We start from the raw sequence: 18,769 nt of genomic DNA, 5'->3' as shown, positions 1-18,769 counted from the left end.
TGTAATTGAGGGAGAAATGGAGCCTTGCAGTGCTGTGTTTTATAGTTTAAGGGTACAATCACTAGTAACATTAAATGAAACCCACTTTGTTTGTATACCCTTGGCTGTCAATAAATCATTTGAAATATTAGCGGTGCAATGGTACCCACGCAGAACCCCCCCCCCCCCAAAAAAAAAAAACACCCAAAAGCTACACTGTTCAGAACACGCTGCTTCTCTAAATGAATTGGCAAAATCTCCAGTTGCTTTTTTCTATTAATAAATTCATTAGCGCCATGAGACTGGAGGAATGAAGACATTCACCGCCCAACGACTCGCAGCCAAATTATAAGAGATACTCTGCTTGGCTAGCTATGCTGTGATATCTAAAAAGCAGAATTAAAAATGCATTCCTTCTCCTTCCTTAAAGGGTTCTTGCAATTACTCAGTTGGTTTGAAACGCAAGGAGGCGTTTCCTCACATTGCCCGAGTGAGATACTGTACATCTTCATCATTTTCCCTCGAACCTTGCCATTCCACTTCCTCTTTTACCTAGGCACGCACATGCAAACACACATATTCACTTTATCTCTCTGCACTGTAAAGGCAGCTCCGAACGGCTTGTTGTTGGCCCTCATCTTTGCAGAGCAGATGGTTGCTTCTCTGCACCACATGGCCAGCACTCAGGAGATGAGGGGAGCTCTTTAAGAAGAAAAAGACTTTCAATCTGCTTTAGCAACTGTAGCTCCTCCTCATCATCACATCTTTTTTCGCATGGCGTCAGCAGTAACACCCCAAACCCCCACACCCCACCTCCCCATGCACCGATGCCTCCACATATCTCCATCGCACTGACTTGACGCTCTGCATTCATCTAGCTGCTGTTGATGATTATGTAAATACTTAATGCTTATGTAAACGAGTCAAACCCAAGGTCGCAAAGTGAGATTATTAACATGCTGCATGGATGCACAGTCGACTGGCCGAGAATTCCAACTTGCAGACCCCTCCGGTTTCTATCATGTAACTCCAACATGTGGGAACACACTGCATATGTATGGAGAGCCGCATTCATTATTCATGCTGGGAGTCAGTTTGAATGGTAGAGAGGCAGGGTTATTCTGGAAGAGGACGGTGAGCAGAGACTTTGAATAGGGGAGTAAGTTATCTTTTTTTTTTTTTTTTTTTCTCTTTTATGGATCTGCACCATTTGTATTATTCAGTTTGAACACGTTCGGTAGAATTTGGCCTGAAGACTGCAATAAGTAAACCTCGAGGAATTATTCAGAGGTTTGTTTGTGGTCATCATCTTTGCCAGCTACACTTTTGCTTGATTTAATGCTAGAAACATGAGTGCTTATAGCAAAAATGCATAGATTCATTTACTGTAATTTATAAGTGCTAAGATACAATTCATAGTTCGCTTGAACCAGATGTTTAGCCTGAATCTAATCAAACAAATGACAGCGAATGTTGTACCAAGCTGTTAAATGATGCTGCATTTTGAAATGACAACATTAGTACTTACGATGTGGAGCATGATGTAGTCACCCAGACGCGGGGCGCTGTCGATGCGGACGAGGATGCCATCTTTGATGGTAGTGCTGAAGCCCACTGCCAACCGGTCTGTCCGTGTGCTTGGCCTCTCATTATTGGGCCACGTGTATGTGATCAGACCCCCTCCTTTACCAAAGATATATGTGGTGCCAGCTGTGGAGACACAAGAAGTAAAAAGGGGAAGCAATTAGATTTGTTTGAGGAGAAAGAGAAGCAGATAAAAGGAGATAGGGTAAAATCCAATTCTGTGATGCACAAACATACTGTAACTAGACACAAGGGAGCACAGTGCCGTCACCAACAAGACACTTTTCTGACGAAACTAGATCCAAACTACCTCCATTAGGACCTAAATCTACTGTAATTCCGTTACATCCACCTTGCCACTGCTACAATGTAATTGTGTCGAGCTCTATTTTAGGTTTTTAATGGTATTCAGCCACCACCACCTTTTGGGTAGAAGTCAGCAGCTCCCCTGGCGCCATCTATGACCTATCCAGCTCTTAAATATAGCCCCTTTCCAGGGAATAACAGCGAGTATGACCAGAACCGGATAAGTCTCCCAACTCTCATGTATTATATATGAGACCTGCAACCAAAGAACAAAGGCTGGCGCAAGAAAGGAGAGACGGGAGAAGAAAAAAAAAATCGAAGAACCTTCGTCTAGTTTAATTTGACAAATGCAGAGTAGAAAAAAGGGCAGCGGTACCAGTGGGGGTAGAGAAGCTCACCAGAATGAAATTTTTTGTTATTACATCAGCCACTATGCAGATTTGTGTCAGATTAGAGGCTCTGATTGGATCAAGCTTGGCCCAGAGCCACAGAATCTGTGAAAGTTGTTTGTGGTTTTCTATTTTTTTTCTCTCCTCATGATGTCGAAGAGAGAAAAAAGAAAGAGAGAGAAAAGTTTCATTATTTGGTTGCAGGGTCGGATTCAATTCCAACTTCTGAGTATTCCCCAAGGTGCGTCAGAATTAAAGCGCTGAATCCTTGAGCTGCTTAGCCATCTCGTCCACATTTAGGCAAAGATGATCAAGAGATCAAAGGCATTAGACCTACAGCAGATAGACTTGTGGGTGAATCAATATGGGAGACGAAACAGACTTCGGTGGCCTAAGGATAGTGGAAAGCATTTGGCCCACCGCAGAGGCTGACAGGGAATTGGTAATGAAGTCTCTGAGTTCTTGCATCAATTTATTAATTCATTTTATTTCTGCCTCCATCATCCCTCTGCATCCCTTTCTTCCACATCACCTCTCTCCCTCTGTCACCCAGCCCCCCCTCTCCTGTCGTTCCTCACTTTTCCATTCCCTTCCTCTCCAAGTCACCTGAACATCTGTTTGGCCTTGTGATGGGTGCCCAGCTGTCTCACTGTTTCCCCTATGAAGCGGCCAACAATCTGCTCTGTGGTCCATAATACCCTGGAGACTGCAAGAACATATGGATGAGAGAGGGTAAGAGAGAGGGAGAGATTCTATCGACCAGATGAGTGTCTCTATTTGCCTTCAGGCACACAAACAGGTCCGCAATTTACACACCTCAGGTGCCAGCAATGCAAACCACCAACTAAGGTCGTCTATGTGACATGAAAAATATCAAAACAAGTGAAGCATTTTGAGCCTCAAACGACTGCTTTTCCTCTTGTAACTAATAGCCATACAAGGCTGGTTTAACACAGACGTCTCCCTTTGAGATTTCATTTTTTTCCCCTGAAGAGAAACAATAAAATCTCTATTGCTCTCAATGACATTGCAACAATTGAAGCTGATGTTTGCATCATATATCACCTGCCTCAAATAGCTCATTTCCTCCATGGCATCGTGTCTGTCTGAAAACAAGGTCCTGATGCTGTGAAGACAGCAGATAGCAGCCTGCAGTCAGGTTGCACCGGATCTGGCCCCGCTGTCTCATTGCCTCAAAGTTTCTTCTTGCCAAAAGAGTTGAGGCAGACTTGGGATCAGTTTCCCCGGCAAACGAGCAAACTTTGCCTATCTCATCTAACACACACTCTTTTTTTCTGGAGGGGATGACGATGATGAGCAGCAAAGATACAAGCACCCCAGGGAGCCAATTATCACATTGAGGAGATTTGCTTAGTGTTTCAAGAAGACAATGTTCGGCATGAGACACACATAGGCAGTCACACACACACACCGACACATTTACACAGGCCGACTGACGAAGGCACAAATGCACATCGTGATGTTCGAGTATTAAAAAAAGAGTGTGCAAACACGTGTGCGTCCACACAAGCACTCAAAATGCGATGCATTCTCACATACAATCGCACAAGTGGGTGATTATCTGCACGTACAGAGAAAAAAAGAGAGAACCCGAGATCGCTGAAATGTAGCACATTTCCCTAACAACCTGCTGGGCGCAGACTGCACTGTATTTTCACACAAAGAGAGGAAGTCCTCTGCATATCAATTCATGCATTAATTGTGCACAAAATCATCAAATGTGGAATCATTTCTGGTACTCATCTGAAGATTTCAACGGAGAAAAAGTGTATGGATAGTTAGCAACTGTGAGGAAAATGTAAGAACTGTGTCAGCCAGGCTAAACTCCCAAGGTCAAGAGTTTCATTTGAGCAACTTCAACACAGAGCAAAAGGGCCTTTCAACTCAAGTGTGAATGTACAGAGAATCGATATAATTGAATTTCAGAGATTTTACAGGGAGACTAATTAGATTAAAGTGAGGGTAAGCAATGGCATATTTGAACTTTTCTAGCATATTTTAGCATGCATACTCTCAATTACTTCAACTAACACCTCCTTTGGCATTAACCTGCCCCAAAGCTGTTAATAAACAATAGTCCTTTCAAGGTTTTTTTTCACCCAGGATTAAAAAATGTGCTACACAGAAAGCAGAATGCAAAAATGAGGAAAAGGCTAGGGCAGTTCTTCATTAAAATACAATAAATCGACTGCTTTAACTGTTTTGCAGCAGTGTGTACTCTACATTAGCAAGAAGATCTCACATTAGTACTTTTTAAGAAAACCTTTTATGCGCATGTAATTACAAGACGGTAATAAAAAAAGAATGTCATTCGTTGTCTGGAAAAAAAAAACATTAAGAAGACAACCATACAAGAAAAGGGATCTCTTGTAACAGTGTGTGCCAAAGTGACGGGCTTTGACACTTCTTTCCCCTCTTGATTTGCTCAGTGAGAGTTCAACAGAGACTTTGATACCACCTCTAGGATGATGATCCAGTCAAACGCATGAAAGCAATTGAGTAAAAGAAGTCAAATTTCTGATGTGCTTTTTGGAAAATGGCTGTGAGTCCTCTTCACACTTTGGTATTTTATGACCCTTCCTGTGTCACTTTCTTTTGTTATTACTGCAGACATTTCATCTGCTATCCTGGTAATTCCTGGCTCTTTTTCCAGAGATGGACAGCTTACTGTCATTGTTGCTTACAAGGCTGAAACCTTATGCCAGTGAACAGCAGAATGAAGTATCCAACATACATGCCTTCCACAGATATGACGCCCTGGTGGAAAGCCAACTACAGGGAAAATATCATCAAAGGAATCAAATCTACAAACAGATTACTGCACAAGATGTTATTTTAGTGGATCAGAGGGGACTTTCATCTTCATCTTTGAATAATGCAATCTTGCCATGGCCAGTGGGTATTGGAGGGAGGCCATTTGAAATCTAATTGTAGCATATGGATGCTTCATTGATTTGTAAGTAAAGAGATGGGAGATAGAAAACCCTCTGAAAGAAATAATGACCGATGCTGACTTTCTTTGATAATTCTTTGATAGTCAACAATAAAACACAATAAAATACCTCCACATGAGCCACTGTGTTCATTTTGAAATAAAGGCAATGCACTGATGCATTACTCTCCAGTGTTGTGATTCATTGCATCTGCAGTATGCCTCCGTTTAGAAACAAACTGTAGATGAGAGACTAGGTCAAAGCCTTGGCCTCTATTTCGCAGAGGTCCCCTGAGGCGTGGGAGTGCAGACAGAAGGTCAGGACACCTGTCTGCAGAACAGAACTATGTCCTGTCCTTCAGGCCCCACACGTGACATTATCCAACTAGAAAAAAAGAAGAGGAAGAACAAAAGGAAAAAAAAAAAAGAGGAGGATAAGGTATGTTCATGCAGAGCCAGAAATGACCAAGGGTTACCAGTTTCAATGCACCTGACAGGAGGGGAATCTGAGTGGAGCAAACAAAGATCGCCCGTCAAAGCCACTGCCTCTAACTACGTCGGCAGTAATTAAAACTACATATGAAATACATCCTTTACAAGCTTGTTTGCACGCTCTACTCCCTCTCTGTCTTCCACATAAACATTTAAAGTGTACTAGGCAACAATGTTATCTATAAAAGAGCACAAAGAGCAGAGCAGCTGCCATGGCGTACGTCTGTTACAACTGGGTAATTGGTTCTATTCAGGCTTCACTTCATGCTGTGATAAAATCCTGTGTTTAGAGGCAGCTGGTAGAGGACCTACAGTAAAAGACTGTTAGTGTCTGTCCAACTGCAGGAAGACGGCGGTCAAGAATTTTTTATTTTTTTATTTTTTAAGTTGGATAAGGTGGCGTGTGTGTGTGTGTGTGTGTGTGTGTGTGTGTGTGTGTGTGTGTGTGTCTGTGTGTGTGTGTGCAGGCAGCCACAAAGAAAATGGTGCCACTGCAAGCTACCCACGAGACACACAATTGCAGTGGGTAAATGCTCTAAACTCTCTGTGTCAGTATGCATGCACACACACAGAGTCATGTGTATAGACATGCATGAGTCTGGACTTACGCACACTGACGTCAAGAAGCATGCACGCGCTCATGCACACACACACACATTTCCTCTCCTTTCTCCTTGGTGTGTGTTGTTTATGTACTTTTATGTCTTTCCCCTTGTTATCTCTTGGGCTTTCTGCAGCGCTGGCACCCCAGGGGATAGAAAAAGAAGACAAACATGGTTTGATGTGGTCGAATTTTTTGCCATCGGAGAATGAGGAAAAGAAAGAGGAGCTTTAAAAAAAAAAAAATCTCAGTGAGATGCAAAATGTAATTGCCTCCTCAATCATGTTCAAAAGAACTCTATCATCACAATACTTTTCCCCTGCCGTGCTTCATACATGGGGAATTATTAGGCTTGCTGTCCTTCACACAACTACAATAAGGAATCATTGGCAGAGGAATCGAATTGTGAGATACTGAGCTGTGTAATCACCAGGATTTATCTCCATTTTACAACCTCTTATCATTTCATAATTCATATTTCCAACTGTTGCCTCTCCCCTCTGGGATAGAGTGAGGGACGAGAGAGATGATTGAATGTTCCCCCCTCTCTGTCTCTCTCTCTCTCTCTCTCTCTCTCTCTCTCTCTCTCTCACACTCCATCCTCAATCAGCCGCCAGAAGCAGCTTCACAGCAAATGGCTAAAATACTATTGATCCATGCATGTGTACTAATTTTTAATGCATTTCTCTGGCGTATACACATGTATGTGTCTCTACATTGTCACCACACATGCTGGCCACGTGTCCCATCGCTTACCAGCGACAACAAAATGCAGAATATGATTGATGAAGGTTAGTGTGTTGTGAAAAATGGCTATGTAAAGGAAACAGCCAGCCTTGAATGATTTACACTGTCTGTTTCGCTGTTGTAATAAGCTGTAGCATTATCACACTGTATAGATTCACGCACCAAAAACCAGGGGTAATAAAAGGTGCAGGAAAAACAAAGATAGAGTGGACAGGGCACACATAGTGAAAAGTGGAAGTCAGAGCTGTATTAGGATATATGTGCAAGAAACATGCTCTAATAAGTGTTGGGATTGAGCCACAATTGGTTATTTGTCAAGATTTGCCCTAAAATTGTCATTTTATATACTAATATTTTCAGCCTAATTAAATCTTATATGCACATATTATTTTGTATCATGGGTGGTCGTTGGAAAGAAACCTTCGTGTGTAAACACAAAGGAAACTTCAACTCAAACTCAAAAAGGTAGTGAGGTGATAACACGGTATGCGATTATAGCTTTTCTAGTTATTTCCCAGTCCACACAGTGCGTACAGAGGATTGTGTGGATTACTCTACATTGTATAACATTTTGTCAGAGTTATATTCTTACTTTATGAGCCAGAACTCACTAGCAAATGCAACAAAGCGAGGGAGAGGCTCAGGCAGCTTCTGCTACTGCTGCTCCTGCTCTGGAAGCAAAGCGGCACCGGTAGCCAGCATGATAAAGTCTGAGCCGCTGGGCAGCAGCTCCACACGCCAGGATTGAGCAGTCAAATACTACAGTAGTTGTATTTGTGCTACAGTTGCCCAACAATGCCAAGAGAAGCTAAGGCCTCTCTGCTGCAGAGAGATTTAGTGCTGACGGTTTTTGTTGGAATCGGTTGCTGGCGCCAGTGCAAAGGGAGTGCAGGTGACAGGAGCTCAGGGAGCTCAAGAATATATTGCGTGTGGTGTACAGGGCTGCAACCTATGATTATTTTAATTATCGACTAATCTGGCAATTATTCTCTCAATTTATTGATTGCTTAGTCTGTGAAATATATTTTTAAAAAAAGGACATTTCTCAGAGCCCAGGGTGATTTCTACAAATGAATGTTTTTGTCTGACAGACAGTCCAAGAAATGATTTATCCATCAACAAATTAGTCTCCAGTTAACAGTAATAATAATAATTTAATTTTCATCATATTATCTAATCGTTGAACTAATCATTAGCTATAATAGTGCAACCTACTGAACATTTGCAATTTCTTGAGGTCACCTAGTTTAAACTAATGCGATCTAATTTAGCAGCTCTACAATAAATCCATCTTTATTATGATTAGTTTTTGTCGAAATTGTATGCCTATTTTGAGGGCTGTAGTTTGTGCAGCTACTGATTTGCGTTCCATCTTGTCCCCCTTTAGCTTTAACGACAGCATTCACAAGACTCCACACACGGACTCCACGTTTGGGTGAAACCTGATGACTCATGTTCTTCCAGAATTCCATCTTGTGATGTCTTTCTCCGTCTTTGAGCGCCCCCATAATATAAAAGGGCTGAGGTCAGATGACTGTGGAGAAAGGTCCATGACAGTCAGGACTCCTTGATCTTCTTTGAAGATGTTCTTTGAAAAGCTTTGAGGTGGGTTTGGGGTCACTATCGTGCTGCACTATGAATTCTCCACAAAGATGCAATGTCTCTGAAAAATCAAGTGCTACTTCTCCTCGTTAAGTGTAGGTTCCCAACTCCAGAGTGTGCAAAATACCCCCAGACTGAGATATTCTCACCACCATGTTTCACTGTCTCTCTCTCTCTCTTTTTTTTTATCTCTTTACATACACCCTTTTGGTACTGCCATAAATCTTAAAACTGGATTAATCAACGAGTAAGACTTTTTCCACTCATCCATGCTGGTATTTATTACCCCACCCCAAGAGTTTAGTCATGTTTTTTTTTTTTTATCAAATACTATATCTCTGATAAAGTTACTTGTCTATCTCTCAGGGAACTAAACTTGATCTATTGATCTTCTGATGGTGTGGTTACTTTCTGTCTGCCTGATCGTGCTTTGGATACAACTGATTTAGTTTCTTCAAGGCATTTTAGAGTTCAACACACTGCCCTCTTCAAAACCTTCAGTCTATCCTTGAGTAGATGTTGAGAAAGGCTCTCTTTGCTTGGAATAACAATTTGACTTCTGACACTTAGTTCAGATACCATGTTCCTCACTATTACAAATCTACCTTCTAGTAAGCAATGATCTGCTGGAAACTTGAGGTACAGCCATTTAAAAGGTGAACACTGGCTGCAAATTAAGTTACTCTAACGAGCCTCCCATGAATAGACAAAATCAATCCAAGTCATTTGAACTCATGCTTCGATGAAAGGGATAATTCAAGGATATCTGATCTTTTGTACAAATTAATTAAGCTGGTCAGTGCCATAAATTAGCTTAAATTTTAATTGACTGACAGAGAAATAATATAGAATCTTAAATATTTCTTTTATGTGTCATATTATACCTTTTCATATTTTTTAATGTTTTTCATCAATCTTTCTCATTATTGACAGTTTTACATGAAAATAGATTTTTGGACCCCATGCTATGTCTTTATCTTCTTGACTTTTGTACAAATGTCAGACCATTGCATGTTCATGCAACAAATTTACCTTTAGAAGATATAATCTTCCAGCATTTCTGTTTGAAAAAGGGAACTCTCTTCAAGTTAAATAAAAATGACGGAACATAGATATTATTTAATGATATTTAGATGAACTGTTTATTCTGATCAATTAGATCTCAGTTCATGCTGAAGTTGGGCAGGCTATGCTGGGAATTATGTGATGTCACCAAGCGTGGTGCATTGCCAACGTTTTTCCATGGGTTGTACTAACCTATAACGAATCCTGTTGAGATCATAGAATGTATCTTGCTTCAATATTATTTCTGAGACTAAATTACCTAGCATAATTCTTCCCTATAGCTTGAACTTAATATGGAATGTATGTAATTCGATTGTGCTCAAAAACACTTGCAATGACTTACAACAACGCAACACACGGTGAGATGGCTCAATTAAAAAGTTCTTATCTTTTTTGTCACCCTTCATTGATGGGGGACACACTTGACATATATTTCCATGATGAACAGCTTGATTTGCCATCTGTATCGTGATGCTGAGGCAGAAGTGGGGAGATGTGGAGAGGGAGAGTAGGGGAGAAGAGTCACTTTTTGCAGGAGGAAGCAGCCACGGAGAATAGAGAAACACAGATGGAGAGAGAGTCAAGTGGCGTAGATGCGAGTCGGAGATGTTCAGTTCAGCCCCCCCATTCCTCCGATCATAGCAAAAGGAAAAAGGCATTGGTTTCTTACTCACAGGCATGTCAAACCACCCTCAGATCGCTACAGAAGAACAGGAAGATCGACTCACAGACACCCATTAACGAAGCAGTCATGTATCCTCACTTCAGCTTCATGTAACACTGCAAAGGCGCAGCTTCTGAGTACACAGACGTGAAAATACCCACACATACACACACAGACTTGAACAGCAGAAGGTGAGCCATAACAACTCTCCCCTCATTACTGCGAAAGTCAGATAGCAAGTTTCACCCTCCCGCCCTGTCCCCCCCCCCTTTCTGTCTCCCCTCCTGCTGCATTACTGACACTCTTCTCTGTTGTAGCGGCAAGCGGACAGAGAGGAAGGGCTTTAAATGATTTTTTTTCTCGGTTCTCTGGAGATGTCAGGTCCTATTCTCTCTGGTTGGAAAAGGAAGAGGATGAGGAAAAGGGAAGGGGGTCTGAAGAGGATTTCAGAGGCTAGGGGAGGAGGGTGGGGGTTGCAGCTGAGATCCACGCAGCACTCTAGGCTACAAAGAAGACCTGTCTGCTGACTCTAATGCTGCACGCCACCACCAGTAGAATTTTTAGAAAGGGGAGAGAGACGTTGCAGTGAGATGAAAGGAAAGAAGGCACGAGTTAGGAGAGACGCAGAGGGAAGCTGGGTAAAAGAAGAAGAGACTGACAGAAAAAGATGGGCAGCAAAGGTGGAGAAAAGTCAGATTGAGATGGCATAAACACACAAAGATTGCAAATACATTTCTGGGACACTTGCACACTAAAGCTCTGGAAAACCTGACTCAATCCTATTCCTTTCTATGGGGAAAATTAGCATTCTGTCAGGTCTAGTGTTGATGTTCACACTGCTCTCAGCGAAATTAGGACATGAGTGTCTCCTTCACATCATTCATAATGCATGACACACAATGTGTGTGAGGCATATCACTTCAGAGGCAGGCCACACCAAACCCTGCTGAGGATTAGGTGAAGAAGATCTCCTAAAGAATAAGGGATTCCAAGATGGCTCCGAGTGGAAGCATCATTTATAATTGAATCTTCCCCAGAGGATAGCGCAGCCTGTCTGCCTTTGCCAAGGCTTCGCGGAGAGCCCAGAACTCCTTTCCTCCTCCTCACTCTCTCCCAGTCTGTCCCTGTCTCTCTCCCCTGTCTCTCTGCACTAACTGAAAGGCCCTCATACACAAATACAACACAGCAACCTCAGCCACTGATCTTATCCCTAGGCCTTTATGACTCAAACCCCAGTTGGTAACATTTACTCATTCTGAACTTTTTACAAACTTGCCTTTTCGGGTCCAGGGAGTGAGAAAACTTTAGATTGTACAAACAGTGCATTACAAAGTCGGTTGTGTTTCGTCCTTTACAACTGGCAATGTCCACAAATGTGGAAATTGCGAGGTCACAAAGAACACTTCAAGCTTTACTCATCCAATTGTTGTTGAAAGTGGAAGCAAAAGATAGGGCGATACAGCACAAGAGATCCATTGAAAGTAAGGGATACTGGACAAAACACCCAGTCACCACACATTCCATGAAAAACACCTTGACTGGTCAGTCAGTCTGGAGACTCTGATCAAATCAATTTGGGGCTGAGGAGGTAAATTTCTTAGAACAATAGTCTTTATGATCCTGGAAGCACATGTTGTTATATTAATCGAATAAAAACGCATTCTGCTCTTTATTAGCAGTTTTTAAAAGGTACCCTGTGGAAGTTTTGACCATGAGCAGTAACGCATAAAAGAACTGTAGCAATGCCACACTTAGAGCGAAAGCCAACAAACATGACTATGAACACCACACGATATAACGTTCATCTGATTTGCATGTTTATAAGTCCTCAAGGATACACATAAATATTCTTATTTCTATGATTGCATTTGGTAACGGTGTGGTAGTTTATTATTATGCCTGCCAGGGATTATTTGTTTGTGTGCGCATGCGTCCATGTTTGTAGCTGTCCACAGCTAATCTCACATACTGCTGGACCCATCAGCCTAATATTTTTTTGAGGTCAAGGACCTCTCTTGGTTGCAGTAATTCACGTTTTTTTTAATGAAAAGCCTATTTTACTGACTGCTCTGTTTTATACCACCATTGAACGCTGACTCCTCACTTCTGTTAACCGGCCAGCAAGTGATAGAAAAATGCTTCAGTTTGGAATCTTGTATCGCGGTCCCATTGGTGTTGGTCAATTCTTCTGTTGGCATTTTTACTTTGAAACTGACATTTTACGTTGCTGGTGTTTTGGAATTCTTCCTGTCCTGCACAGTGTCTCCCCTTCATTCAACGACTCTCATGCCTACTCGGTAGACACTCCCTGCACTCCCTGTTCCATACACACATGCTTCCAGACACCGTGGTAGAGATCTGTTCTTCTAGGATTGTTTATGTAACATTGTGAGTGTGGCATCCTTCAGGTTTTTGTGTTTCTATCTATAATTGAAAATGCCACCTTGTAGCATACAGGTATACATAGGCTATTTTCTATAGAATGGATTCTTCCATGGAAGGTCCTGTGTTGGAAAACAAAAATAAATAAAGAGCTGGCCACCATTCAAGCGTATAGAGTTATTTTTCACAAAATGTCAACAAACCACAGCAGCAAATGGATTTTGCTAGTTTGGCTTGCTTACCTCTGACTAGTTGTGTACAGAATGTAATGAGCTGAGATGGACTGACTATATGTCAAACTGGCTACCACCATCGCCACGCCAACTAACCAGCTCCAGCATTTGCTTCATGGGAGTTAGGTGGTGTTAATTTCATGCTGATGATAAAATAAGCTATGTTACACCTTTGCCTCCTCTCCCTTCCTCTGGTGAGCTCAACCGAAAGTCTAAAAATGTGAGATTTTCTAATTAAGGCACCACTTCTGCATACAGTTTCTTCTCTCACAGTAATTGCAGTTTTTTTTGGGGAGCTGACAGTCACACACAAAATGTTGCAAGCTGAAGGAAAGAGCAAGCCTTTTCCACACCAGCCCTGTCAAATCATCCATTCTTTTGACATGCTGGCTGTGTGTTTCAATTACAGGTAGACTCTATTTATAAAACAGGATGAGAATTTCTGTCTCAGATGCCCACCTGCCTTTGAAGAATATGGATTAGAGAGCAGGACGGACGGATGCTAAAAGGAATCAGCGTCTTATACGAAGCAAGGATAATCTTCCCTTTGATATCGACAACATCAAATAGAAAAGTACTTGAACCTAACATGCTATACACAGTAATGGCTCTTCTTTGCAGGGGAAGACAAACACTGCAATCAAGCTGACAATAGAGATTTTTTGTTTTTTAGATCAAAATCACACTGTGAATAAACATTCATCTTCTTTGTTTGCTCAGTGACTTCCTTTCGTCTGAATTTGATGACTGCGCGCTAAAACACAGCTTCATTGTCTTCTCCAAAAGTAGACCAGCTGTGCCTGCAGTTGGCATAGCAACCCCACATCTTAGCCACCAACGTCTGTGACAAATGTGACATCATCTCCAACCATACCTATAACACCTTTACATCTCATTGATGTAAAGGTGTTCTCCCCCACTAACGATGAAAAAATATACTTAAATGTACATTGCAATGCAACTCCCACGTCTCCTGTACTCTCTGTACCACACACATACAAAAAACAGGAAAAAAATACACACATACAAAATGTAGTTTGCAGTGTGAGTCAGAAAAAAATAATTCAATCAAGTTTGTACTTTTCTGAAGTTTACTCAGTCGCCTCCCTCTGAGCCAAGGACTTCAATTCCACAGTAACATCTAACTCTGTGCTCACTGTGGCCCTTTCTTTCTCACCAAGCAACTCTGCAATTTAAGATGAGGTCTGCCATCAACGGCAACCTTGATGAAGTGAAGTTTTGACAGGTACTGTAGCTCTTATTTGAGTGTAACATGCATTACAACCTGTAAGGCACACAGGGTCCACAGTTAAGTGTACCAATCTTTCATTTTTCATGGAAGCAATCAGTACATGGTAATGGTCATTCATCAAAGTGTATCAGAAGCCATCTCGATGGGGGGCTTTACCTGTAGTCACCACCGAGGGTCTTGCCTCAGTATTATTTCATGCAGCAGGAAGTGAGTTTTCATGCCTTTGATGAGTTGACTTTGAGTGAGGCTCGGGAGCTATGGTTGGGTGTTACAATCAATCACCTATGCAAGCCTCATGAATTCTGCAATGATATAACCTATATGAGGTAAAAAAATAAAAGCATTTCTGCCGGTTTGTAAAGGCCCAACACCTTGCTAACTAGCTGCATGCACAATTTCACACATTGTTTGATTACTGGAAATCGAAAGACAGTCATTTTAATGGAGGACGAATGACAGTAATGGACTTGTATTGGGTCACATGCGGGAACTGTTTCAATCCATCACATGAAAGTGGACCGTTAGTACAACCTGAAGTAGGAAGTTGACACTAATAGGCAATAATTTGGCTGGACTTGAATCTTTTTTTTCCCCTTTACTAGATGAAGTTTAATTCTCCAGCGGCTCTCGGCTCCTGGCATTTTGCTCACATTAACTGTTTGCTGTTAGATCATTAAACCAAGGGTCTGGACTCGGCATTCCTGCATGTTGTTTTAGGGATTCCATTCAATTCTGTCAAACTGCTTTGGGTGGCAGGGACAAAATACTGTGTATATGGTGAGACTCTTTGTTTTTCCTTTACTCTGTGTATACCTAGATTGCATGAATACTATTAAACTCAAGTAATCTCTTTTTTTCCACTCTCTTTTACTCTCCCAAACACACACACACACACACACACACACACACACACACACACACACACACACACACACTACTAGATAGATAGCACATTCTCTGACTGAGACAGTCTTTATCCCTGCAACTGGGTTCCGATATTGGAATGGTACTCTGTAGTTGCTGTTTTCCAATTCCCTCTGGTAGGTGGTTTGACTTCGGCCCTCTATTGAATGTGTCAACCTTATAATTAATGCCCTCCCTCTCTTCAATTCACCTCCACTCTCTCCTCTCCATTCTTCTCCTCCCGACTACTCTTCCTCTACCATTGACCAAATACCTTGATCGAGTCTTGCCGGTAGTACCCCCTGCACCAAGGACATCGAGCCCGAGACAAAACAAAGCAGTGACTCAAGCCACGGGAGGGAAATTTGGCGGTGGAGCCGCAATCCATCTCCTTTCAGTCATTTGGCCACAAAGCCATGGAGAGGTCGGTCCTGCACCACCTCCTCTGTTATCTGTTTCCAATCCTTTATCAAAAAGGGGAGAATGGGCTTAGGAAGAGAAGGGGAGGGGTGGGAGCAACAGAGATAGATGCTTAAAAGGCCACTGCCATGTGGCCTATCTACAAATAAACAAGAGCAGTTGCAATCAATAAGGGGGGAGGAAGGGACAAGGGTGGGGTAAAGGGTACTTCTTGAAAGCTGTAATTAACGGAATACTTAAGCTGGAGTTATGGATTGGCGATAGGCAGGAGGGCGTATGCCAGTCGCACTGAGGACAAAACAAAGACACTAAGTGAGCACGTGTTCGAGGAGATTGCACACATCTGCATGCACATGTGAGCCTGGGAATATGAAGTGAGCTTGTGTGTAAGTGGATGTGTATGCTGATCAGTGGCCAAGGCTTAGCTGAATTTGCCCAGGGTGATGTTGAGAAGGCCTGGGGGAGTTTGGCGGGCAGCGGGATGGAACATGCTGGCCTCTCACAGTGTCTTAGTATCGGCCTAATTAAAGGCTAAGCCAAAAAGCTCTCCATGTTGTTACTGCTGGTCTGTGTGTGTGTGTGTGTGTGTGTGCATGTGGATGTGCTGGCAATTGAAATGTGCTCATGTGTATATGAATGTTGAAGTGTTTGAAAACTTGTTCTTAGATTATTATGTGTTTCTAATTATTCTATGGCAAGTTATCCCAATGTTGCGTGACCTGTGACCCTAATTTTACCACTCAAAACATGCATGATGCAGGATAAAAGAGTTGTTATGTGAATTTGGATATAGCGTATGTTGTTTCCAAGAATAGATTTAAATTGATTAAATAGATATCATGCCCTGAGGAAGGAGACAGTTGCCCCGGAGCGTGTTAGCACAACAAAATATATTGAGAAAATCAAGCAGTCTTTCTGTATTTTCTGTATTTTCAGTGAAACATACTACTGACTACCTTCAGTAATCTGAAAAAAAAAAAGTATAACTGTAGCTCTGGCATGCACTATACAATAATAGGTCCGCAATTTTTTCAAATCTATTTCTTTTATTAAATAGATATATAAAACATGTACTGGGTTTAGAAATGACTTGGTCATGAGCTCATTGTTCCCCACTGTGTGCTTGTGTTGTCTAGGGTTTAAGTGTGCACCTACAGATTTCTAATGTGCAGAGTTCAGTGCAAGACAGTAGGTGTACACCTTGAAGCCAAGATACCAAACATTTCTATGCCTTCTTTCCCTCTGTTTCTACGAGCTCTCTTTCTTCCGTCTTCTTCTTTCAGTTGTACATTCATATACCTAAACCCCATCCATACCAGGCAACCACAGTTGCTGCCTTTGTAGATGTACTTAGGATGAACTGACGAGACATTTTAAAGTGAGTGACGCCAGCTTTCAACAGCTCACGAAAGGCAAAAGAAATCTGCCACCGTGCATGAGTCAAACGGTTGTGGGAATTGTTGCAGTGGCATGGGGACTATAGGCCTCTGCACAAAGCTGTACTTCAATCCTTCAGGCCAGGCTCGCACACGTATTGGCTAATATGGTGTGCATGAAAATGAGCAAATGCACAGGAAAGACAAAGAAAGCGTCAGGCAGCAGAACCCCTGAGCTACCTTCGACAAATCAGGACCCAAAAATGCATCATTCAAATATATTTTGGCATGTCTTGATTCAACAGTTTTTTCTCTCTCCTTGCCCTGGGACAATACATTGGCACAAAGCACGGGCTCTTAATTTTTTTTTTTTTTTTTTTCCCTCACTCGGACGCCAAATTGAGAAACTTATTCCACTGCCCCTGGGGAGTCAAGCTCATTAAAACATATTACTACTCCTGTCATGCGAAGACCTACCTATAGGCACCCAATCCATTTCTGCTAAAAAGAAAAACTGTAGATGCTCAGTGACCTACACACTTTAAATATGTTGCAGTAGAAAGGCAAGGTGACAGGGCCCATTGTATAGTCTAGACATGAGCTCTTGTTTCATCAAAGGGAAGACATCAATCCGCACACTGAGCCAATAAGGCAACAGGTGCCACAGTCGCACAGAGCCTATCAGGATCTGACTTCATTTTACTGCGGTGTTGGTTATGAATACTGATGGGGATGTGTTTGAGTGGATCACGAGAGGCGTAAATAGCAGCACAGACATTGCAAGAACAGCAATAAATATCTTTCGGTGTTTACGCTGTAGTTTTATGCATGTATATACACATATAACATTACTTGTATTGCTTTGTATGTTACAGAGGGCTCTTAACAGGAAATTCTTTCACAATAGTAATACATAATAATAGTAATAGTTTCCTGTCTGGTGTTATGGACAAAAGGCATATGATCTATATTATGTACAGTGCTTTGGCTGTTCACCTTGAGTTAACACGGCCAGCTGCAGGAGTAGAATAATAATTCATTGAATGGCACTGGTAAAAAAAAGAACAAAACATTTACTTGAGGAAAATGTGAAGAAAATCACACAGAAGCTCTTTCAAGTCTATCATTTTTCCCAGAGCACCATGTACCAACAAAGTTCAATATCCAACATGAATCCCCTATTCTTAAGAATCTTACTTCACAGCTATACAACCTCTATTCTTTCCTTTTCACATTTCAAAAACACCTCTTATTAAAGCACTTCTTGACTTGTGCACAATCTGGATACTCCCAGTTCCATTGTTGCACTTGACCCTGAGCTCCATGGAGGAGGTTACAGATTCTCAGTCTGTGAATGACTCTAAGTATGGCGAAATGAAAGGCAGAGAAGCAGCCTGAGGTAATTTCCAGATTGTGACAGGTAGTTCAGGTAAGGCACTCTGGCGAGGGCAGCAGTGCAAAGGCCAAACAGAGAGGTCACCAGGGCAGTAATGACACAGTGAATTGCCCTGGGCAGTGGCTAATTAGAGATACTTTCGTTCAACTTTTATTTGTTACTTATAATAGATGCAGCAGGATCACAGGATGAAAGTAGGCCACTTAAGCATTAAGCAGATTTTGGAATGTGGCATTGGTCGTTACTGTGGAATACTCAACTTCTACTCATCACTTCAAGACATGGGATTGCATATTCTGTTCCAAAAACCAGGACATGACAATAATGGAATTTTAAATGAAAGCGACATCAAGAAAGTGAGCTGTGATGAAAGATGGGACTGGAAGGCATCTTTCTGCCATAACAGAGCATGTATACATCTACTC

At 41.9% G+C, this 18,769-nt stretch overlaps 1 protein-coding gene across 14 annotated transcripts in view; it reads right to left on the bottom strand.

Moving 5' to 3' along the window:
• Window positions 1–18,769, bottom strand: part of nrxn3b (neurexin 3b) — a 272,252-nt gene that overhangs the window by 65,645 nt on the left and 187,838 nt on the right. For all 14 annotated transcript variants that reach the window (XR_003463220.1, XR_003463221.1, XR_003463222.1 and 11 more), the window contains one exon: window positions 1,508–1,689. Coding sequence is in view for 11 of the 14 variants with exons in the window: in XM_027284467.1 (XP_027140268.1) it covers window positions 1,508–1,689 (182 nt within the window). In the remaining 3 variants the exon portion in view is untranslated. The remainder of the gene's footprint in view (window positions 1–1,507; window positions 1,690–18,769) is intronic.

This window comes from Larimichthys crocea, chromosome XI (genome assembly GCF_000972845.2).
Source record: "Larimichthys crocea isolate SSNF chromosome XI, L_crocea_2.0, whole genome shotgun sequence".
Taxonomy (NCBI): domain Eukaryota; kingdom Metazoa; phylum Chordata; class Actinopteri; family Sciaenidae; genus Larimichthys; species Larimichthys crocea.
Note: the sequence above shows the minus strand (reverse complement) of the source record. Positions and strands in the feature narration are given on the sequence as shown.